This window comes from Tiliqua scincoides, chromosome 11, assembly GCF_035046505.1.
Source record: "Tiliqua scincoides isolate rTilSci1 chromosome 11, rTilSci1.hap2, whole genome shotgun sequence".
Classification (NCBI taxonomy): Eukaryota; Metazoa; Chordata; class Lepidosauria; order Squamata; family Scincidae; genus Tiliqua; species Tiliqua scincoides.
The window spans coordinates 8,932,378-8,957,898 of NC_089831.1; the positions used below are offsets into that span (position 1 = coordinate 8,932,378).

A 25,521-nucleotide genomic window follows, 5' to 3' on the forward strand; every position below is an offset into this window, starting at 1 on the left:
ATCTGCTCTGAGCGTGGGAGGATGGAGGCCAGATCAGAACGAAACATCCGAATTTGTTGTGGCTCTTGAAAAATAGAGCCTTCTTTCAATTGTAAAAATCCCTCCAGGATCTTGAATAAAGACCAAGAAAATACCTGTATTATTATTATTATTATTATTATTATTATTATTATTATTATTATTATTATTATTATTTGCAATGCCTAGAATTCATATACGGGATTGGGTTGTGGGAGGAGGGTGTCACCCGAGTCCCTGAATCAGGTAGATTCAGTAGTGTAGCTAGAGGGGGTGCAAAGCACTAAATTTTACAGGTACTTGAATGTGGCGTGCAAGCGGCCCCTCCCATTTGGAGACATAATGGGCGGTGGGAACAAAATCGAGGCATTTGCCTCCCTGTGTTCGCCTCCGTTTTGGTATTTCCACCCAGAATGGCTCCAAAGGGGAGGGGCTGCTTGCACACCTCAATCAGGCGCCTGCAAAACCCAGCGCTTTGCACCCCCTCTAGCTATGCCACTGGGCGGACTTCCGGAAGTCCACTATGCCACTGGGCGGACTTCAAGAAGCTGGCACCAAACCAGATCTCTTGTTTTCCAGTCGGCCGACGAACCAAATGCTCAAGCAATAAAACAGCAGCACGACAACTTTGACAAGGTTTCCGTCTCGGAATCCCTTCAGGATGCTGAGATCAGAGACACCTCCGAGGTGCAAAAAAAGGAGTTTTAAAAGTGTAGAAAAACAGGCCAATGTAGGCAATCAGGGGTTTTCACCAGAGAGGAGCGTTCACCATACTGACTTCAACGCGAACTCCTAAGGGAAGGGATATTCTGGCAAGCACTGTTTATGCAACAGCCGAGATACAGCAGTAAACAGTCGGGTTCTTGGTATCATTCCATGTTACGGTCCACCCAGAGAAAGATGCATTTGAATTGCGTCCAAGGATTTTGAATATCCCATTGAATTCTGGGGGCAGCTGTTTGGTCTATAAAAAGCTCACACAGATCCCCTCCCCCCCCATCCTGACCTCTTGCTGAGAATTGATTGCTTCAGCACACACATTGGACGGTGATATTTCTGCATTGCATCGACATCCATATGCTACGACAAGCAGCGTGGTGAATAGAATGGAGCTTTGGAGGCTGTGAGCTCAGGCTTATTGTCCCAGGGTTACTATCAACCCAGACCATAAGCAATAACTGATCTGCCTGTCTATTTCCTGGAAAAAAAGGTTCCAAGGCTACTCTGTTGATGTTTACCAACAAGGATTGAGACTGGAAGCATTGCATCCTCCCTGGCCTGATGGGACAAAGCCAGTGCTGGCCTAAGACCTCCTGGTACCTGAGGACGTACATCAAATGGCAGGAGGGCAGGAGGTCTGGTCTAGAGGGTAGAGCCTCCGTTAGCCCGAAGATAACATCAGAAGGTCGCCAGTTCGAGGACACCGGCAGCTTCCTGAACGGCTGAGAATGGCGAGACCTTGAAGCAGCTGACAAGCCCAGCTGAGTGACTCCACCTGCTCTTGGTGTGAGCAAGAAGCGTCTTGGCTGCCCTCCATGTGAGAGATGGAGCTGCTTGTCAGCCTGCGTGGGGGGACTGGAGGCCGGAAGTGAGACCAAACCAGGAAGATCCATTCTGAAATGTTGTAGGTTCTTGAAAGAGAGAACCTCTATGATTGTAAAAATCGCCTTGAGGTATTTAGAAACGCCTGCCTGTGTAAACTGCTTTGAATAAAGTCAGGGGAGTAATCCGATGACCAGAAAGGCGGTATATAAATACCTAGTTATTATTATTATTATTATTATTATTATAAATGCTGCCTCATCTGGTGGTGCGCCAGCCATTGTCTCTGCCACTCCTCATCCAGCTCCCTGGATTGGGAAAGGAAGAGGAGGGTAGAGCAGAAGAGGAAGTGTAGAGGAGAGCGAGACCTTGAAGCAGCTGACAAGCCCAGCTGAGTGACTCCACCTGCTCTTGGTGTGAGCAAGAAGCGTCTTGGCTGCCCTCCATGTGAGAGATGGAGCTGCTTGTCAGCCTGCGTGGGAGGACTGGAGGCCGGAAGTGAGACCAAACCAGGAAGATCCATTCTGAAATGTTGTAGGTTCTTGAAAGAGAGAACCTCTATGATTGTAAAAATCGCCTTGAGGTATTTAGAAACGCCTGCCTGTGTAAACTGCTTTGAATAAAGTCAGGGGAGTAATCCGATGACCAGAAAGGCGGTATATAAATACCTAGTTATTATTATTATAAATGCTGCCTCATCTGGTGGTGCGCCAGCCATTGTCTCTGCCACTCCTCATCCAGCTCCCTGGATTGGGAAAGGAAGAGGAGGGTAGAGCAGAAGAGGAAGTGTAGAGGAGAGCATTCCTGAGACCGCAACCCACCTTTACACTTGTCTGCATTTTGCCTTCCCCCCTTTGAATCCACCAAGCAAGAAGAGGAGGAGTAGAAGTGGTGAATGTGACAGGTAGTGGAGGTGGGAAGAGGCTTAACTAGGGTGGAGTCCGATGGGCACCTGCCCGGGGGGGGTCCCAAGGAGGGGTATATGACTGCCCCTCAGGCTCTGCTCTAATTATAGAGGAGGTGTTGGTGGCTTCACACACCCCTTTCCTTCTCCTTCAAAGAGGAACCTCCACCGGTGAAGGAATGGGGGACACTACAGTAAGCACCTCCTCCTCTGGAGAGAACCTGGAAGTGACTGCCTTGTACGGCAAGCAGCACAAGAAAGTTACATCCAGGTTCTCCCTGGTGGAGGAGACACCGATGCTTCACACCCCCATTCCTTCTCCTGTGGAGGCTCCCCCTGGAAGAAGGTACCCCTTCAAAGTTCACCAGGGCAGTGAGTTACACCTCTGGAGGTGGGAGCCTCTGCCATTTGGCCACCTGCGACAGCTACCTCAGGTGGACTCAGGCACAGGGAGGTCTGAACCAAAGCATACTATTTGGGTTCAGGTCACCCATCCTTCAGTACTGGTCTGAGATCTCCAGGAATTTCCATCCCTCTCCAGGTGACAATCCTGGAGATTTCAATAGGGCCTCAGGTCACCCATCCTTCAGGACTGGTCTGAGATCTCCAGGAATTTCCATCCCTCTCCAGGTGACAATCCTGGAGATTTCAATAGGGCCTCAGGTCACCCATCCTTCAGGACTGGTCTGAGATCTCCAGGAATTTCCATCCCTCTCCAGGTGACAATCCTGGAGATTTCAATAGGGCCTCAGGTCACCCATCCTTCAGGACTGGTCTGAGATCTCCAGGAATTTCCATCCCTCTCCAGGTGACAATCCTGGAGATTTCAATAGGGCCTCAGGTCACCCATCCTTCAGTACTGGTCTGAGATCCCCAGGAATTTCCATCCCTCTCCAGGTGACAATCCTGGAGATTTCAATAGGGCCTCAGGTCACCCATCCTTCAGGACTGGTCTGAGATCTCCAGGAATTTCCATCCCTCTCCAGGTGACAATCCTGGAGATTTCAATAGGGCCTCAGGTCACCCATCCTTCAGGACTGGTCTGAGATCTCCAGGAATTTCCATCCCTCTCCAGGTGACAATCCTGGAGATTTCAATAGGGCCTCAGGTCACCCATCCTTCAGTACTGGTCTGAGATCTCCAGGAATTTCCATCCCTCTCCAGGTGACAATCCTGGAGATTTCAATAGGGCCTCAGGTCACCCATCCTTCAGTACTGGTCTGAGATCCCCAGGAATTTCCATCCCTCTCCAGGTGACAATCCTGGAGATTTCAATAGGGCCTCAGGTCACCCATCCTTCAGTATTGGTCTGAGATCTCCAGGAATTTCCATCCCTCTCCAGGTGACAATCCGGGAGATTTCAATAGGGCCTCCAGGAATGCCCAAACTTACATCATATTAGAAAAAAAAAAAATCCCAGAAACAGCTTCAATCAGAGTTGCAAACCTTCCTTTTTGCATATCAAATTCCAGCTTCCTCCTTGACCATATCTGAGGGAAGGGACAGTTGAACCAACGATCCCCTTTCAGGCTTTTCTAAAACCGAGGATATTAGCGCACCCTTCGTGCACCCAATTTCAAGGCTTCGTGCATGCGGAAGGACCCAAATGACAGATTTTGCATCTCTGAATATAATCCTCAGATGGATTATACTGTAATGCAAGTTAATGGAGGATTAGCATTTTGGAGCTGCTAAGTCTACACGTTTTATGGTATGCTTCCGAAAGTTTACTGTTGTGGCTTTGGTATAAATCAGGGGTGCCCAAACCCCGCCCCTGGGGCCACTTGTGGCCCTTGAGGACTCCCAATGCAGCCTTCAGGGAGCCCCCAGTCTCCAATGAGCCTATGGCCCTCTGGAGACTTGCTGGAGCCCGCACTGGCCTGACACAACTGCATTCAGCGTGAGGGCAACTGTCTGACCTCTCACGTGAGCTGTGGGATGAGGGCTCCCTCCACTGCTTGCTGTTTCATGTCTGTGATGCAGTAGCGGCGGCAAAGGAAAGGCCAGCCTTGCTTTCTACAAGGGCTTTTATAGGCCTTGAGCTATTGTAAGCCTTCATTCATATAAGTTCATCTTTAATATATTCATTTATGTAAAAATATGTAAATTTATTCTAATTTTAAATGTAAATGAATTCTTTTTTCCCCCCGTCCCTGACACAGCGTCAGAGAGATGATGTGGCCCTCCTGCCAAAAACTTTGGACACCCCTGGTATAAATAGACATCTACTTGTACAAAATTATATAGAACCACGTCTTAGGGGACGCTTGTGCAGTCCTATATGGAAGCAGGTGTAACAAGGAGCTTTCATTTTCTCCAATAGGAGAGAATGCTCCATGAATAGGCCAGTTCAGACATCACGGCTGAATCATGGCTCTGGGCACACATGCAGGCCTCATGTGTATGTTCCCCCTCCTCTCTCTCCCTCCTTCCCTCTGCACAGTCCAGTTTCTTCTCTTGCTTCCTGGCTTGCCAGTTGGGGAACTCTGATTAGGCAGAAAGACAATGGTTCAGGTACTAGACATATGTAAAATAAACCCAGCTTAAAGGTTAGGGCTAACTTCCTGTCGCAACAGAAAAGTAGCAAATGAATAATCCTAAGCATTTGTGTAGCTCTTTCTGAGTGCTTTACAAGAAGTCCTCACAACAACCCTGTAAGATAAATACAAACTATTATGCCCATTTCGCAGGTGGGGAAGACTGAGGCTGAGAGAGAGTTGTTTGCCTAAGGTCACCTAGTGAGTCCATGCAAGTGGTGAGATTCAAATCAGAGATGTCCTGATTTGCAGTTCAGGCTGCAATTCTATACACACTTTCCTGGACTGAGCCCCATTCAACATAATGGGACTTACTTCTGAGTTGATATGGGTAGGATTGCGCTGTCAGAACCCAATCCTGACCGGCTTGCGCTGGTCCACCGCGGCGCACAGTGTCGCAAACATGCTGTACGGCACACCTGAGACAGCCTCCGCTGGTCTAGTGCTGGAGCAGGCTCAGCAATAGCCTGCACTGAGCCAGTACTGGGAGGCAGACAGGGACCCGCTGCCTTGAGCTCTGGGCAAGCACTGGGTAACAGAGAGGTAAATCTGGGCGGGGGTGGGCGTTCTGGGGTGGGGGAGAGTGGCAGAAAGATGTGGTGGGGGAGGGAGCAGGGTGGGACGGGGCGGGACCAGCAGTTGGATTCATCAGCCCATGTCAGGCCCATGTCCCAACGTGGGACTGCTTTACTCTGCCTCAGCTAAATAGGCAGCTCAGAGTTCCCTGCTGCGAGGCTTGTTACCTTACCCAGGGATGGGCATGAAGGATGGGCAGGGATGGGAGACATTGGGAGCCGAGGAGACGTTGGAAACCGTTGGCAGCTGCTTGGTGTCCATAGGATGCAGCAGTTGCCATTTTGGGTACACTGCAGCCCTGGGTACTGGGCAGCTCAGGACTGGGCTGCCCTTCTGTTTACTACCACACCACACCATCTCACTACTGGAGACCCAACAGTCCATTTAGGCAGGAAGGAGGCAATCTGCAGACCTTGTTGAAAACTCAGTGCCAATGACCCAACTGTTCTGCGTCACCCTTGCTTTCCTTCTTTGTTCTCATTTAGCTGGAGATGAATGCCAGCTGACCCGGGAAATGATCTATTATACTACACATAGTTTGTAGAGGTAGGGGAAAAAAAAAACACCCGAATTAGCCCCTAGTAATTGCTATGACTTCTGGCAAACTTTAAGTGGAATCCTGATCTGTTGCCAAAGCTTGTTAAAAATAGCCATGGCACATCTCCCACTCCTTGGGCACAAGGGAGGCAAGACGATCCAAATATTAACTTATTGATGTAAACCTCAGTGTTGAAATTTCCTGTTTTGGAGGATCACATGCTCAATGGAACAAAAAGGAAAAAAAAAAAAAGCAGTTTGGATTATAAACAAATGGAGTTATCTGTCATTTTTTTTTTTAACTCATTCATTTTTCTTATGCTTCATTATGCTCTAAAACAGTGGTTCCCAAACTGGTGGGTCACAATCAACAGGGGAACTGGAAACAGGCGATTTCCCCTTAAGGGCAGCAGCCCAGGAATGGGTTCTCTAATTGTGCCGCAGTGATCATGGCGTTGTGGGGACCTGGGGGCTTGTACCCTTATTGGGGGTGTTGCGCTGGCCTCCGGCAGGGTCAAAGATGCTCGCAGTCCCCTCTGTGACCCTCCCCTTTGATGCACAGAGCTCCAGTCGGTGATTAGAACCCACTTCTGGTTTCTGATCAGAGCTCCAACTGGAAACCAGACATGGGTTTCAATCACTGATTAGAGCTCTGTGCAGTCACAGGGAGGCTCACAGAGGGGACTGTGAGCCTCTCAGAGCCTACTGGATACCAGAACAACCCCCCTCGGTAAGGGTACATGCCCCTGTGTCCTCGTGGTGCTGTGATCACTGTGGCACCACAGGGACCTCCCCCTGATCCCACAAGCAGCACAGTCCCAAAGTCCTAGTAGGACCTAGTAGGTTCCAAAGGACCATAGGGACCTAGTAGGACCAGGTTCTAGTAGAGAACCACTGCGGTAACACATGATAGAAGATATACATAGTGATGCTGTTGGTTTGTTACATGGGTAATTCCTTTACTCAGTATTTAGACCCATCAGCGAAAGGTAGTGTCAGTATCTTACATACGAGGAGTGGGAAAGGGCACCATTAAAACGTTTCCTTTGAAAGGACTTGTCCACATTGCTTTGTTTACCACTGAGCTAATTACTTGTTTCTCATTTAAATGCCTTGCTACAACTTAATACACATGAGTGCTTCAGAATGCTCCGAGATGCGCCTGACAGATGGGAAGTCTGGAAGAGAAGGAGGGAGAGAAGAATACTTTAAAAATAGATGCCGGGAGGTGTTGGTCTTCTACGGAACCATGTACATCGGGAAGGGGAGGAAGGAGAGCAGCTGAAGGAGGGGTCTTTTCCATGAGTCATATATACCCCAGAGGAATCATGATCACTTGGAAAATAAAGGAAGGTTAGACTATAGCCCTGTGACCTTCAGCAAATACATACTGGAGAGAAAATGATTTTATTCTTGACCAGCGTAGCATTGCTAACTGGGTTAAAAGGTACTTTTTAAAGTGGCGGTTGATTTAACCCTTGTATTTAGCAGGGGGAGAACTAGTACATTTTCAGTGGCTGTTTGCCGAGGACTTCTTTGTATCTTTCTGTGGATTGTGACCTTGAGGTTAGACTATGCAGCGCTCTCCAGACTCCAGCCTGTGGGCCAGATCCAGCACTCTGCCTCATCTCTCCTCCACGTGAATGGTGCTTCTTGTTAGTTGGGGGAGCCTCCTTTCCCCACCGCTGATCTGCCCCAAACTGCGCTCCAGTTTGGTTCTGTTGAACAAGCAGCCATTGTGCCTGGATTTCTGGGATACATGGCTATCCAGGGCTCAGTTTAGGGGAGATTGGCAGCTGAGAAAAAAAATGGCTCCCCAGTAGAACGGTAAGCACCAGTTGCAACAGGGGCACCTTGCCCGGTGCGCAGCGGTCTCCAGTTTGGAGACTGCTAGACTACTGTAAAGAGTTCTATGTGGGGCTGCCCTTGAAGGTAGTTAGGAAACTGTAATTAGTGCAAAATCCGCGAACTGTGTATTCACTGGAGGTAGGCAGTTCGATTGTTGAATCATTTCCCCGACAGCTACACAGGTTGCCAATTTGTTTCTGGGCCCAATTCAAGGTGCTGGTTTTGACCTTTAACACTTGGGGCCTGGGTATTTGAGAGACCACCTATTGTCAGTGGCCAACTGAAGCTAAAATACTTTGGTCATCTCATGAGAAGGGAGGACTCTTTAGAAAAGACCCTGGTGCTCGGAAAAATTGAAGGCAAAAGGAGAAGGGGATGGTAGAGGATGAGATGGTTAGGTGGTGTCATGGCGGCAATGGACATGAATTTGGACACACTCCAGAAGTTAGTGGTTGACAGGGGGGCTTGGTGTGCTGTGGTCCATGGGGTCATGTAGAGTCGGACACAACTTAACGACTGAACAACAACAACAATTGACTATCAGGCAGTGGGGCGAGGGCGCTAAGAGGGACCTAGGCCTGAGCTATGCCCCAGGGCTCCAGCAACCTTGGCACCACTTCCAAAGAGAAGCATCAGCGGCAGCATCTTGCACACCACCAAGTTTTGTGTAGGCCTTGACACCACACAAAGAGACGTTTTTGTTTGAACGAAAAACCTTTGAGACTTTTGTGGTGCACACATTTGATAGGCTATAACAATAGCCCCTCGCTATGTTGAACCAATCAATTGGCCAGAGATATATAGGTGCTCCTGAAACAGCATTGTTAGGGTGGGGCAACTGGTATAGGCTGCCACAGGTGCCATGCTCCAGGGAAGGGGGTGCCCGTACCTCCTGAGTCTCTGGCACTTAATGATTGCAGTGTTGAGTTCTATGTTTCAAGCTGAGTTGCAAGTTGAGTTCTATGTTGTGTTCCATGCTGGAAAGACCCTTCTGCCAACCCTGTGCTCTGGTTGTCTAGAAACCATTGGCGGTGATGCGATGTGATGATGTCATTATGTCACCCCCCTGAACTTGAGCTCCGAGGCAGGAATGCCTCTGGCTCCTGAGCAATTCAAGGGGGACTGCAACGTATGGGGAGAGGAGAGAGCTGAACACCCTGCCTAACTGAGGGCCCAACCCTGTCCAACTTTCCAGCACTGGTGCAACTGTAATAGAGCCCCAAGGTATGGGAAAAAATGTTCCCGTACCTTGAGGAGGCCTCTACCTGTCCACCACGAGATGCAGTGCACGCCCCTTTGGCACAGTTGCACCGGCACTGAAAAATTGAATAGGATTGGACCCTGAGACTCCTGCTAAAAAACAAACAAGTGTTGAAAAATGAACTGTTCTGTTCATTCTTAAAAGGATCAGGTCCATTCTTTAGCGCCCTCGTTTCCCCGATGATTAAGAGTCAACAATGCTGTTCAGTCTGCTGCTGTTCTAAAAATGAAATCAACCCAGTTCTGTTATTAGTGCATTAGTTCTTTAATTTACTTTGGGGATTAAATGTTGGCTGGAAGCTCCTTGCCGCTTCCATGAAAGAAGATGATTAAAACAAACAAAAAAAATTAATTGTTTTTGCCTTTTGTTTGTTTGCACGCACGGGTTTTGCTGCCACGAGCCGACGGCTGTGACACTGCCATCTGCCTCCTGCTGATTAAGTGCCATTTTGGCGGAAGAGGCCTTCCGCGATCCCTCCGCAAATGCATTATGTGGAAGCGGTGATTACGGCTTATTCAACAATCAGGCCTTGTCGCACGCAGAGACGAGTCAAAACGGCGACGCGATGACGGCTGGAATAGCATTGTCGAGTTTCCGTTTAACACGGCGCCCTGCTGGCTTGGAAAGGTCTATGAGCAGTGGCGAAGTTACAGGAGGTAAGTATGGCGGGTGCCGCAGCGTGCTGGGTTTGTGGCTTCTCCCACGCTGTTGGAGCCACTCCAGGCAGCGACAGCAATATAGGATGGGATGGGTTTTTTTTTTACTTACCTCCAGCCAGCGCTAGAGTCCTGGGAGGCTTCCCTCCCCGCTGCAACAGGAGGACTCAACAAGGCTCCCCAGGCTCTGTAATTGTGGGGGAGGGGGGAGAAGAGGGGGCACATCCAGTTTCATGACAAAAACTGGAATAATAATAATACAGGTATTTCTATACCGCCTTTCTTGGTCCTCAGATTTCTCCTTAAACTTTATTCAAGGCGGTTTACATAGGCAGGCAATTTAAATCCCCATAGGGATTTTTCCAATTTGAAAGAAGGTTTCTATCTTTCAAGAAACCACAACTTTCAGATGTTTCTCTCTTGATCTGGAAGCCCTGCAGAGGTCTCCCAGACCCCCTGGATCTTACAGGACTCCAGCGTTGACTGGAAGTAAGTGAAACCCCCCCCCCTCCAATTCCCTACAACAGCATGATCCTGGGGATCGTGTTGTTGCAGTCTCCCAACCCCAGCAAACACTTACTGGGAGGACTTTGGGACCCACTGAAATATAGTATTAGTCCCTTTGAGTGTATGTATGTGTGTGTGTGTGTGTTGTAAAACAGAGATGTAGGATGCAACTCTATTAAATAAAAATTTAACCACCCCTTCTCCAAAACCTGACACTGCTCTCTCAACAACCCTGCAAGGTAGCTTCACCTGAGAGCCGAGGCAGCAACCAGCCAGTGAACATCATAGCCATAGGGGCATTTCAACTCACATCTCCTTTCTCCTAGTCCAACACTCCAACCACTGTGTTACTGTGCTACAACGCTCAGGTTCACTGTTTCACTTGTACGTGTGTGTGTGTGTAAAATGTATGTTAGAGATGTATATATTTAATAAATCAGAATGGACAGAAACCATCTCCAAAATTTCAGGGCTCATTCATTATTCTTTCATGTTTCATGGATTGTTCTGGCAATTCAGAGGCAGTGATTTAGAAGATTTCCCCCCCCCCCGGGGTTAACAAAAAGAAGCACATTAATAATCTTTTCTCTGCAAGATAACAGCTTCTTAATGGCTTGTTTGAAGCTTCCTCATTGACAGGTGACTCATATAGAAAAGCTGTCGGGAATACGGCCCTCTTCTTCATGAAAACCAAATACAATGGCAATCGAATCTCAAAATTGATGCTACACACTTGCCATGATGAAGTGTGAAACTGCCTAGTAGAATAAAGTGGAAAACTGCCTGATATTGTCTCGCTGAGTATAGTCTATTCTGGTAGGGATGGAATGGGTCTCTCATTGTGTTGGAACTTTATAGTTTTGTGTACATTCCGTTATTATCCTTAGCGAGTGGAGCGATGGGCTTGTCTACTTCCACTAAAAAGCCACAGGTTCTCTTTTTTCTCATGATCAAAACAAGCAAATGGTAAGTGCATATTTTCATGTGCGTTTTCCCAAATGTCTTCCCATTTCATGCCCAAACAGCTGCATTGCCAAAGCAGCATTTAAATTTAAATGCAATTTCTTTTTTTCTACAAATGTACAGACTACCTAGAAACCAGAGGTCAGTGGTTCCCAAACATTGTAGCACCAGGACCCACATTTTAAAATGGCACTCTATCAGGACCCACCTAGGTTTACCAGACTTTTTAAAAAAAGGAGATATGGAAAGAAATAATATTTTACTCACCTTACATATAAGTAATAATAACCAGAAAGAACCCTAAACATTTATCTCTCTATATTTGCACGTTTGCAAATTGCCAGAGCTCAGCTCCTTGCCAAGCAGTTAGCAGCTCCAGGCTTGAGGCAATTCGTTATCTGATCTTTCCATCACCCATCAAAAATCATGTCCTAACCCACCAGTGGGTCCTGACTCACAGTTTGAAAATCACTGTAGATATCTCCACAAGCAGGGATTCAGTGTAGGGCCAAGCCTTCTCTTACAGAAGAATAGGTGATGTCCTTAGCAGGAGTGCTCTGGTGCTGTCTATCAAACTGTTTTTGTTTTTTTTTTCCCCTGAAGGCTCTTACTGAGATGAAAAATCAGGCACAAAAGGAGGCAAAGTGAAAAAAAAATGTGCATAGGGGTTTAGATTCCAATCTGTCAGCCCCCGAGATGGCTGGAGAAAGAAGTGGAGGTGGGATAATGGATGGAAGGAAGGTAGAGAGTGGGAATAGATGCATCGCCAGATGCAAGGGAGGGCACCAGGATGAGGTCTCTTGTTATCTGGTGTGCTCCCTGGGGCATTTGGTGGGCCGCTGTGAGATACAGGAAGCTGGACTAGATGGGCCTATGGCCTGATCCAGTGGGGCTGTTCTTATGTTCTTAATAGATGATGCAGTTTGGGGAGAGAAGTGGGGGATGGTGTCCATTTCATTGTATGGAAATTCCAAGAAGGCAACAGTTGTGGAAATAAGTGCAATTGAGGGTTACTTACTTCTAAGTAATTATGCATAGTATAGCATACTATGACCTCTTAGAGTTGGGGGGACCTCTTAGAGTTGGGGGGGAATATTTTTTATCTCACCATTCAGTTTAACGGTGCTGCTCAAGTTTCCAAGTAGAAAATAAATGGTAGGAGATTTGAAAAAACAAAACAAAAACACTAATGAACAAGTTTGAAGTCAATTACTTCGTTTTACAGTCTTAGTGGAGGGGGGTGTCATGACATGCTATTCCTCTGAGATACTACACTGCTGTATCTTAAGACATCTGGGCAGGAGGTCTGGTCTAGAGGGTAGAGCCTCCATTTGCCTGAAGATTAACATCCACAAGGTCGGCAGTTCGAGGCCACCGGCACCGTGCGACCTTGAAGCAGCTGGCAAGCTGCAGCTGAGCTGTTCCATCTGCTCGGAGCGTGGGAGGATGGAGGCCAGAATGTTAAACCAGATCGGAGTGTAACATCTTGAATGTGGTGGTTCTTGAAAGAGAGAACCTTCTTTCAATTTGTAAAAATCCCTGCGTGGATTTAATAAGCCTGCCTGTGTAAACCGCCTTGAATAAAGTCTTGAATAAAGACCAAGAAAGGCGGTATATAAATACTGTATATTATTATTATTATTATATATCTGCTCTGCTGGGGAGAGGGAGGGACCTGAAATCTTGTGTTCTGTCATGAATTTCAGTAAGAGAGGTTGGTTGGCAACCTTCAGTGTTGAAAGACTATGGTATAGTATTCCCAGGCAGTCTCCTATCCAAGTACTAACCAGACCTGACCTTGCTTGGCTTCTAAGATCAGACAAGATCAGGCATGTACAGGGTAACAGTTGCTGCAGCCCAATAAGAGAGGAATTTAGTCATATCCCTATTCAATGCTGCTGCAGCCTTTGAGAACTCAGCCATAGGTCATGCCCATCAACTGTTACCTGAGCTGTACATGGATTTGTCTCAGTTGCTATCTTTTGCATTTTATGGCCATATGGGATCTGTCTGTCTGTCTGTCTGTCTGTCTGATCTACTTGTCTGCCTGGTTTGGGTTTAATCCTGTATGACATCAAGACTGATGGTGCAAACCAATGCTGGCGAGCGCCAGCCAAATAAAGACACATGCAGTCGCAAATGTGCCATAAAGCACATTGTGGCTGCATGGAAAGCAGTGTCGATGGCCTGCATCGGCCTGCATCAGCAAAGCCTTCACTGGAGCTGGAGCTGTGCCTGCTGGTGGGGTAAGTGAACTTCTCTAGGCGGTGGGGTGCATGGAATGGGGTGGTGAGGAGGTGTAACTGGGCAGGGGGTAGCCCTGGCTGTGGTCACAATGCAAATTCTTGATTCTACCACACTTGATTTAACCATGCATGGGGAAGCTGAAAAATAGAGAAGTGGCATCTAAAAGTCACCTGAGCTCTGAACTAGGGAAGGCAAACATGGAGTCAGTTTTACGCTGAATGGTTGCCAAGCTGCAACCAAGTCACGTGATCATTAGTGCGTCATGGGTCAGTTCTACAATTGAGTTCCACCAAGGAGTGTGATCTACATTGCAAAGAGCCTTGAAACCTGTCTTTGCATCTCCAGCTTTTGGAATTGTTATTAATTATTAACTATTGTTGGCAATCTTCAGTCTCGAAAGACTGGTATCGTGCTCTGGATGGTTGTTCTGGAACAGCGTCTAGTGTGGCTGGAAAGGCCGATTCGGGAGTGACAATCCCTTCCACACTGGGAGCAAGTGCAGACTGTCCCTGGTCTGTCTCCCTGGCTATGGGCCTTCCTTCTTTGCCTCTTTGCCTCAGACTGCTGGCCAAGTGTCTCTTCAAACTGGGAAATGCCATGCTGCACAGCCTGCCTCCAACCGGGCCGCTCAGAGGCCAGGGTTTCCCACCTGTTGAAGTCCACTCCTAAGGCCTTCAGATCCCTCTTGCAGATGTCCTTGTATCGCAGCTGTGGTCTACCTGCAGGGCGCTTTCCTTGCACAAGTTCTCCATAGAGGAGATCCTTTGGGATCCGGCCATCATCCATTCTCACGACATGACCAAGCCAACGCAGGCACCTCTCTTTCAGCAGTGCATACATGCTAGGGATTCCAGCATGTTCCAGGACTGTGTTGTTTGGAACTTTGTCCTGCCAGGTGATGCCGAGAATACTACTACTAGCGTGTGTAGTAATAGTAGTAGTAATAAATAACAAGTCTGAAAGCTGGAACTACTAAGCTGGAACTGCTACTGGAATTACTAAGTAGTAGTAGTAATTGTGTCATTGCTAGACCTCCTACAATATGTCATTCCTAAGTTCAGAAGTTCAGTCTTTCCTTCTCCCTCTAACCACATTGAACCATTGACTCTTGAGTGTACTTATGGATTTTCTTTCCTAAAATCCTCTCTTTACTAAAAGTGGTTTTTACTGTATTCTTCTTAAGAACAACTGTACAATTAGCAGAGCCAACAAAATGCACACCATTTAAAATGAATGATTGCACAGCCTTATTTCTGAGTCTTGGTTGCTCTTTTTTGCCTGTGTGTGAATCAATTTTAAACAACCTACTTACAAACTTCTTAAAACAAGGAGCAAATTTTGATGGCGGGTCTGGAGGATTACCTAGCAACCTTTGTCAGGGCCTGTTCACCCATATATGCTTGTCATATATGCTTGCCATACTTGTCATTCACAGGTAATTGCTCTGAGTAGTGATGTGCGTGTGTGAATTATCCAGCACTGGTCAAACTCAATGCAATGCTTTTCAGTGGAGTAAGTTCACATGAACTTCATGGCTGAATGACAGCCCGATCCTGAGCTGTCCAGTGCCCAGAGAAGTGGCGGCACCAAAATGGCTGCCGTTGCATCCGATACATGTCAGGCAGCCCACTGGGCTAAATGGATTCAGAAGATGCAAGCTTAAATACTGTTTGGAAATGCAAATGACAAGGAATATAGCAAGAACTTGCAAGGTCTTTGAGTCAGAAGGTTGGATAGAATGGAATGACACTCCTCAATCATTTTGGCCTGGGAAGATGGAAAGAGCTTACTCTAAATCAAGACTTCTACTTTTTGCTACTGTGATCTTTCTTTTTGGCAAATGGACACCATCATAAATCTTCATGGAGACCCATGAAATAATTTTTAGACTCCTGATGCAGCCAAGCACGTAGGCAGGGACAATTCCAGGCACAGTCAGTCTAGAGACAGACCACTAAGAATATGACTCTTCTACATGCCAATATCTATCAGTCCTGGCCTCCGCCCAAGGGATCTTGGGAATTTTTGTCCTTTTGGTGTAAGACACTGGCACAGAATGTTCAGTATCTTCCTAACTCAACCACATCCAGAGCATCTTGGAGGAAGACACCACAGTTGCTATGATTGAAAACTGCCCTGTATTGAAGTCGGATGACCTCTGTATAAATGGGTTTAATCCCCATCAAGATGATCTCTTCAGCTTTTTTTCTGTGAGCACGGAAGGACGCCAATACCATCTTCCATGAAGGTGTCAGGGAACAATGAGAAGGGTTCATGCCTCCATAAGAACAGCCCAGCTGGATCAAGCCATAGGTCCATTTAGTCCAGCTTCCTGGATCTCATAGTGGCTCACCAAATGCCTCAGGGAGCACACAAGACAACAAAAGACCTGCATCCTGATGCCCTCCCTTACATCTGGTGTTCTGAGGTAGCCTACTTCTAAAATCAAGAGGTTTGCACATATACATCATGGCTTTTAACCTGTAATAGACTTTTCCTCCAGAAATGTGTCCAATCTCCTTTTAAAGGCATCTAGGCTAGATGCCATCATCATATCCTCTGGCAAGGAGTTTCACAGATTAAATACATGCTGAGTAAAGAAATATATTTTTTTTTGGTCTGTCTTAACTCTCCCAACATTCAATTTTAGCGGCTGTCCCCTGGTTCTGGTGTATTCAGGGAGACAGTAATAAGCCGTGAGTTACAAAGCAGAAAAATGAGGGGGATCTAAGCCTGAGTATCACAGCTGCCATAACAACAGATTTCACATAATTATGTTTGCCTGTTCTTTAGTCTGAAGCCAGCTGGAAAGTTATGTAGCAGTTGGAACACAGATGTACCTCCACCTCTTCCAACTCCATCCTGGAACCAACTTTTTTAAAAAAAGAAGAAGTGATATTTGGAATACATTTTAAGGTTCCGCCAGAATTTTCAAGGAAATCCAAATGGGTTTCTCTAAAATGATTTCTCAGACATGTCCTTAGTGTTGGCATCACAATTTTACACAACGTGAAAATTAAATTTCAGAGTTCCTTCCAAGGGGTGAGGAACACATCTGAGAACTTTCAAAGAAAGTCAGACGAGCTTATATAAATCAAGTGAAATTACCTCGGGGGTGGGGTGGAGAGGGGTCTGCACATCCCTAAGGTTCCCTAAGAGCTGTGAGTCTGGGTTTTGCCCATGGGTCACCAGATGCCCTTAGTCTAAGGCAGTGATTTTCAACCTTTTTCATCTCATGCACACACTGACAAGGCAATAAAATTGTCAAGGCACACCATCAGTTTTTTGACAACGGACAAGGCACACGACATTGACAGCAGGGGCTCACACTCCCCAGTGACCCTACTAACAAATGACCCTCCCCCAAACTCTTGTGGCAGACCTGCAGCCCATCTGTGGCACACCATTGCTCCATGGCATAATGGTTGAAAATGGCTGGTCTAAGGCAGGTGTGCCCAAACCCCGGCCCTGGGGCCGCTTGCGGCCCTCAAGGCCTCTCAATGTGGCCCTCAGGGAGCCCCCAGTCTCCAGTGAGCCTCTGGCCCTCTGGAGATTTGTTGGAGCCCACACTGGCCCAACACAACTGCTCTCTGCATGAGGGCAACTGTTTGACCTCTTGCGTGAGCTGTGGGATGAGGGTTCCCTCCACTTGTTTTTTCGTGTCTGTGATGCAGTAATGGCAGCAAAGGAAAGGCCAGCCTTGCTTTGTACAAGGCCTTTTATAGGCCTTGAGCTATTGCAAGACCTTCATTCATTCATATAAGTTAATCTTTAATATATTCATTTATTTAAACTTATGTAAATTTATTCAAATTTTAAATGTAAATTAATTCTTTTTTTTCCCTGGCCCCTGACACAGTGTCAGAGAGATGATGTGGCCCTCCTGCCAAAAGCTTTGGACACCCCTGGTCTAAGGGTTGCTGCAAATCTTTGCCTTGTTTTATGCACAAGTCTTGCACTTAAGAGGTTCCAAGTCCAAATCCCTGCCATTTCTATTTAACAGATCTCACCTAGCAGGGTTGGAAAGGCCCTTGGCTTGCAATCTGATGCCAGGTGGATGGAAAGTACAAGCTAATTGGACTTACAGGTACAAGCTAATTTTAGAGGTAGGCTACCTCAGAATGCCAGATGTGAGGGAGAACATCGGAATGCAGGTCCTGTTGTCTTGCTCCCTGAGGCATCTAGTATGCTACTTTGAGATACAGGAGGCTGGACTAGATGGCTTTTCCTATGTTCTTATGACCTGTACTGCTGATTCAATATAAGGCAGCTTCAACTCTTCATATATGTTCATAAGTTTTGGCTCTTACCGATTGAGGGCACGCTGGGGGGGGGGGAATTATGCACTGTTTCTAAACATTGGGTCAAAGTTATCCAGCAAGCAGCTTTACTTTGTCAAAAATGAATGAATCTGACCTTCTTGAAAACACCCAGCATTTGTTTGACTCCTAGGTTGCTATGCAAACAGGAGATTTAAAAGAAAATAAAATCCGCATGGCTAGGACATTTTTGGATCTTTTTCCAAATTCCATCTGTCTTGCTTCACAAGATGGTTGCGAATACTGGCACAGTGGGAGAAAGTGATCTTGGACGTGATCCCAGAGTGCCAAAGCTTAATCACTGGAAATCTGACTAGAAGTTTGTTTTAACTCTCCCATTGAAATCAACTGGATTTGAAAATACTTATTCTACGTTGGATCGTGTCAACGTGACTCTGGGCCAAATCCTATCCAACTTTCCAGCCCTGGCGTAGCTGTGCCAATGGGGTTTGCACTGCATCTGATGGGAGGATAGTTATGGAGGCTTCCACAAGGTAAGGGAACATTTGTTCTTTTGCCTTGGGGCTGCACTGTCGCTGCACCAGGGCTGGAGCAGAGCATTCCATGAGCAGAGCTTACCATCCTTCCTCTGCATGGCTTGTCTGTTGAGTAGATCTGGGCACCAGGACACCTGAGCAGTTGTGTCTATCTTGTTGCACAGCCTTCTGGGACACCGGGCAACAGACTCAACTACCCAGAGCACCCCAGTGCCCAAGGGGTGACTCAAAAGACAAGCCACACGGAGGTGGAACAGTAAGTTGCAGTTTGAACACAGACTGTGTGTTTGGAATACACTGGTGTATGGCTGCTCTAGTGAACATGTGCCCTAGACAGGTGTGCTCTGTTACTGATTTTGCATTTATTGCAAAATCATGTCTTAAACTGAAACTGGAGGTGTTGCCAGAGTTTCCTTAGAGTTCAGAAACAAATTTTCAGACATCTAAATCCTCCCCCCCCCCCCACACACACACAAAAGAGGGGCAAATTCCCAAAACTTGACTTTGGAATGAAATCTTAAATTGTCTTGACCTTGCTTCACCTGACCTCAACAGTAGCCACTGACATACACCCCTTCTCACAATGCACCCTTTCCATATCCCAGTGACAGTGGAGAGCTTCTTCCCCACCTCCTCCCCCCATTGGCTACTGCCTCTGCTAATGAGAGGGAAGAAGGAAGCTTCCCCCTGTTGCTTGGGTAAGTAGAGAGCATGATCTGGTCAGTGGGGAGGATATTTGAGGAATAAGCACACTGGTTATGGTATTTGCTGAGCCTCAAAAATGACTCAGTAAGGGATCTGATATTTCTTTCCCCTGGGGAAAAAAAAGTCGGTCATTTTTTAATTGTTTGGAGGCCAACCACAACCAGCTTGTTCATTTCTGAGTCATTTAAGTCACCAACTCAGTTATTTGGGGTGGGTGGGGTGGTTGTATATAAGGTCCCTTGCCTCTGTATCATATGTGTCATTAACTGGCTAAGGACCCAGCGGAGTTTACCATTCCACCTCCACGCTGCTGGTAATCTGAGTAGATCTGGGGACTGGGTCTCTCTGAGCAGTCACATCAGCCTGGACATCCTGTTGCACAGACTTCTGAGACTCCGAGCAACAGACACAACTGCCCAGAGCATCCCAGTACCTGGATTTACTCAGATTACCAGCATCACAGAGGTGGAACGCTAAACTCCGATCTGAATGGGGACCACATTTCTGATGGACAGCGGTCACAAGTTCGGCGACCTCTGCCCTAGGTTAAACACAGCATTGGATGAAAAACAAATAAGTTCAGTGGCAGAGCATGAATCTTTGTGTGGCATTCAATCTGGGGTTCCATCTCTAGCATCTCCAAGAAGGGTTGAGAAAGACCTGTCTGATCCTCAGCAGCAGAATCCTAAGCAGCTGTTCACAGCCTGCTTGGCCAGTGCTGAGCTTCATGGACCACTGATAGCTGGTTTGGTTTTTTTTGTATCCTTGCATGAAGTTCCAGGAAGTCAACAGGACCATTCCAATATAAATGTTCTAGGGTTGTACAAGTTCCTACCTTTCCCAAATTTCTCCAGATTCTCCCATTTCTGCCCATCCCACAGGCGTACACATTTGATCCCTGTTGCGTATATGCAACATTGGGCAGAAATGGCTTAACGAGATACTTAGAAGAACAGATTGAGGAATGCCATGCTGCTAGCCTGTCGATGGGACTGGCATGTACCAGTGGTTTGAAATGAGGTCAATTTGACCGCATCAGGAAGACTCTTGAATACAACCCTCTTCACTATCAAAGGGACAAACAGGCCCTCCAGAAGACTAACGAGGTGATTCTAAAACGAGGCAGAAGTAGTGCAAAAATCTGGAGAGAAACTGTGGGTTGCTGCCCTTATAAGGGATCAAAGATGCGAGGTCAGTTTCATCATGGGGAAAATTTCTTAAACCTCATCTCAAGGACTCTGTGGCAACAGATTTCAGACTAGTTCTACATTTGCAGATGGGGGAAAATGTTATGTCTCTCTCTCTCTCTCTCTCTCTCTCTCTCTCTCTCTCTCTCTCTCTCTCTCCCTCTCTTTCTCACTCGCTAATCCTTTTTGGGTATGTTTGTGGCTTCTTGGCAACTAGCATTCCAACATCATGACACCCAGGGCATAAAGAGCGACTTTTACCTTCTGTGGAGCATACCAAATCTTGTCCTCGTGCCATTTTTCAGAACCCAACGGTTGCTCAACGGGGAGAATTAAATGCGATTATGGCTCTCAGATTCAATGGCTGAATGTTCCCCTTTGGAAACTTGCTGGAATGTTAAAAGTGAGGAATGGAAATTGGAAGCTAGCTTTCTTTTTTTTTTTTTGGGGGGGGGGGAGAAATAAGTCTTTTTAAATAACGGGATTTGTCTGAATTGCTTTTAAATCCTTGTGGATCGATTCCTCGCGTGATTGTCAGCCCTCACATTTGCTTACTGATGGCTAGTAAGAAAAAAAAAAATGCTTGAATGCAGTTCCCCAAGAAGACATCTCAATAGATTGTCTCCGGTTATGTGAACAATGACCTTATCAATCAATAAAGAGCCATTACAAATGGACATCTGCAAACTTAATAAATGTGTGGAGTTTAGGACTAAACATTCTTATGCAATACTGGATGGTTAAGCAGTATGGTTTTTTATTTGTGTCAATAGTGTGTGTGGGGGGACGGACAGACAGACAGACAGACAGACAGACAGAGAATTCCCCCAGTATGCTTCTATATTTTAGTTGCCTTCCATGATAAAGGATCAAACCACTTGGGCAGTCCAATCCTATCAGATGGGCTTCACTGCACATTCTGCCAGTAGGCATGGCAGGATCCAGGCAGAAGGGCCTGGATCAGTGGTGTCACAAGGGTTTGCATCGCCCTTGTGTGGGTGTGGGAGCCCAGCATATCACCCCCATGATGGACCTCCTCCCATGTAGTGGGCGGGGCAATGCCCTGGGTGGTGGGCGTGGTGATGTACCACTGCCCCTCCCCTTCTGGTCTTTTGGCTGTAACTTTTGATAGAATAGAGATATTTCCTTCCTCTCTGGATTCTCCCACTCCCTTCCATGTCCCTCCCACCACCCACCCCCACTGTCGGCTCATGGACAGGGGTCGCCAACAACTGTAAGCTTAGCTGCCAGGAACTGCAATGATGGCCTTGTCATGCTTGCTGATAGACTATGCAACACCATCACGCAGCATCCGTTGGGTTTAGTGGCATCATTTAGGGCAGGGGTGCTCAATAGGTGGATCGCGATCTACCGGTAGATCGCGAAGCAAAATGAGTAGATCGCGGAGTGCCGACTCCCCCCTTCAGGTGCCTCTGGGAGGAAACGCCGGGAGTAAGGCCCATTGTACTCAATGGGGCTTACTCCCAGGTAAGTGTGGATAGGATTGCAGCCTCACAGCCTAATCCTAGGCATGTCTACTCAGGAGTAAGTCCTGTTATACTCAGTGGGGCTCAAGGTACACCAACATACATTGTACACATAAATGTTATATGTTATGATGGCACAAACATTGTAAAAAAAAACTCTGGTAGATCTCCAGGCCTTGCTGGGTTTCAAAGTAGCTCTCGAGCCAAAAAAGTGTGAGCACCCCTGATTTAGGGGGTGCAGGCCACACTGGGTGATACACATGGGGGGGAAGGTGACACCAATACTGGCCAAAATTTTCAAAAACTTGGTACTTTCAAATAATACCATCTTGTTATATATCATGTGATGTGTAATTTCATGCAGAATGCAATGAAGCAAACCAGGTTGAAATATCTTGCTACTGAGTTTGAACTAGAATTAATGCAATATCTGGGGTTTGTAAATGATTCTTTATTCAAAGTATTCCCTAAATCAGAGTGGGGGAAAAAAAAAAACCTGGTTAAAGATCTTGGCCAATTACTAGATTTGTAGCTCTCGCTAATTTTATTACTTGGGGTTATAATGAGCATATTAACAACCTTTTTCAAAAAAAAAAAAAAAAATCATTATAAAAAGGGGTTTTGTTCCAAAAATGTCTAAAATTGTGCTGCTTGGGCTAATGAGAATGATTTGTGATGACTGCCCCACACACCTACGGTGTTTGCTGGAGCTAAAAAGAACATAGCGGTAAACAGGACATTGTCTCTTTGTTCAATGTCATTTCTGCTGAACATAGCCATATATGTGCAACTGTGTTCTAGAATCAAATGGTATATTTTTTGTTGCGTCTGTCTGGTTGGTTGCCCACCTCCTTCGTCTCTGTAACAGTTTCTTGAATGTTAATAGTTTTGCTCTGTTCCATTTGGTTACTCATTGGTTCGTTGGCTTATTTATTTATTTATTTATTTATTTATTTATTTATTTATTTATTTATTTATTTATTTATGAGTTTTTATAAATTCTATTTTTTCCCTTCCCCCCCTATAAATAAATAAATAAATAAATAAATAAATGATGTGGTTGCTACTTCAGTAGCTTTACAACTTTTCTATAAGTGTGCATGCACTGATATAGCAAGATATGGTCCATCTGCAGAAACAGGGTTCTATTTGTCCCTACTTTGTGAGTGGGAGTGACCCAGGAGAGGAGAAATTCTTCATATCTGGGATCCCTGATTACGCACACAGCTCAAGCCCCAGTCCATAGATCTATGAGGGCTGGAGGAGATCTCATTGGTGGCGTACCTAGAACCGGATGACTATGGATGCGTGCCCTGGATGTGTGCCACTTGAAGGGGGCACCACAGACCAGAAGGAACGGGGGCAGCTAGCCAGCCAGATCACAAAGCTGCCGCTCTCTCCTCATGTTTCAGTGCCCCCTTCAAGAGGCGAGTGGTGGGCTAGAGTGCCTCTGATTCTCTAACCCACCTCTCCTTCACACCTTCTCTTCTGCTCCATTCTTTTTTTCCTATTGAATCCAGGGTGTGGGAGGAAGAGCAGCAGTGGTGGCAGCTGGTGTGCCACCAGATAAGGGGGTGGGATCTGACATTGCCTCAGGTGCCAGGAGATCTTGGTCTAACCTTGGTTCAGCTTTGGAAGCAGCTCAATCAGCTGAGCTGAAATATGTCTAAGATGCCAGGCCACAAGGAAGACTCTCCTGTGAACCCCTTTGAAATCAGACTCCTCACATCCCTGCTTATAAATCAGTGCCACTGTCCCTCCTTGCTGGATCCAAAATTACTTTCCTGCCTAGTCCACAAGTCGGTAAAGAACACTGAGTGACATGAGCACCAAACCCCCTGTTGACTTCAGCTGAAGATCAGTTACGCAATCTTGGACACTGATGTAAGCACCAAGGCAACATGAAACCACCCTCTCTGTGGCCATTTGCTCTACTTACCAATGGGCATGATTAAAAAGAATGGAAGCCAGCACAGAATGAAGCACCCCACGACTATCCCCAGGCTCTTAGCTGCTTTCTTTTCCCTGGAGAACTTCAGGAGCCTCACGGAGAAGTTGGATTTGTGCTTGGTGCTTCCGCTGTTCTCCATGTTTCTGCAATGAATGCGGAGAGTGACCTCTTCTGAATGGGACTTCTCTGTCTTCAAGCCACAGGAGAGTCCTTTGCTTTCCCTTTTGGCTACTATATACACCCGGCAGTACATCACCAATATGATGGTCAAGGGGAGGTAGAAGGAACCCAAAGCAGAGAACAGCACATAACCAGGGTCGGTGTTGATCTGACATATTTTCTCATCCTCTGGAGCTGGCTGTCTCCAGCCAAAGAGGGGGCCTATGGAGATCACAAGGGACAATGCCCAGACACACAGCAGAGCAAGGAGCCCCCGCTTTTCGGTCACAATGGCCGGATACCTTAGAGGGTAGCTCACCCCAATGTAGCGGTCTATTGAGATGACGCAAAGACTCATGATGGACGCTGTACAGCACAGCACGTCCACAGCTGCCCAGATGTTGCAGAAGATCCTTCCAAACACCCAGTAACCCAAGATCTCAAAAATAGCCGAGAAAGGGAGAACCGTGGAAGTCAACAGGAGGTCAGCCACCGCCAAGTTGATGATGTAATAGTGGGTGGCGCTATGCAGGTGTTTGTGGCAAATGACCGAAAGGATAACCAGGATGTTACCCAGGACCCCAAAAAGAATCAGTCCCCCTAAGATAACTCCTAACAAGATGGCCTTGGAAACATTCACGGTCTCCAAAGTCTGGGTGCAGTTTAAACAGTCAGAGATGTTCACAGAGGTCAAGCCCATCATCGACACTGCTGGTTAATGTTCATCCAGTGTGTTTGAGCTTTGCCTGGCTTTTCCCTTGAAAGAGCCGAGATCAAATATTTGATGGTGTTGCAAGCGACTCTAGTTCCCCGTTGTTGATAAAAACTAAGCAGAAATCTGGATCTTGCTGTACGAACACAAAACTGAGACGGTAACTTTAGACTGGGAAACATATTTGAAAATCCACATTTCTTTCTTGGCATCAACTCCAATTAGACATAGATGCGTATCGGTTTACTAAACAACCCCATCATGTTTTCCAGGCTGTTTTCAGGACATTCTCGCTGATGCTCTCCATACTTTGTTGGGTGCTTGATGATTTATGGTGAAATTGTGAGCCAAACAGTCACTTTCCTGCTTTCTGTGGGGTTTTGAAAGAAAATCCATCAAGCCCCAGACGGTTTCTTGCTATTACGAGAGGAAACTATATATATTTTTTTGGGTTCATAGGAAGGCTGTGTGCATTCAAAGGGTGCTTTTTTCAAGGGCTCTCATCAGAATGACGAATGACCCAAACACACCCTTTGCTCCTGTCCATTTGTGTCCTTTTCATTTCTGACCTTTTGCAGCTATTTACAGGTGGAATTCCATTTCCAGGAGAACGCAAAGGCGTGCCTTCTGCTCACTCAATTTGATGTCTATTATTGTCGTCCTGGCCATGCTTCATGATCTTGAGATTGGAAACGAAGTCGTTGAAGCCGTGAGAAACTCAGAGCTGTGCCAACTGGCCCTAAGCTGTGACCTTCTTAAGAAATGTTGAGTGTAGCTTCCAACGCGACTTGAGGAATGTACCTTTGCATCAGTGTTCTTTGCTGGGCAGATACGCTACCTCCTAAAGAAGACAAGGAGAGGAACATGTTTTCAAAGAGCATGGTTGCTTGATTCTGCAGCTTCCTGGA

At 46.6% G+C, this 25,521-nt stretch overlaps 1 protein-coding gene across 1 annotated transcript in view; it reads right to left on the reverse strand.

Annotated features, from left to right (window-relative positions):
• ADRA1A (adrenoceptor alpha 1A) overlaps positions 1-24,604 on the reverse strand; it is a 35,410-nt gene extending 10,806 nt beyond the window's left edge. Inside the window, exon 1 of the mRNA XM_066639506.1 lies at positions 23,731-24,604. Within this exon, the coding sequence (XP_066495603.1) occupies positions 23,731-24,604 (874 nt within the window). The remainder of the gene's footprint in view (positions 1-23,730) is intronic.
• Positions 24,605-25,521: the final 917 nt, after the last annotated feature.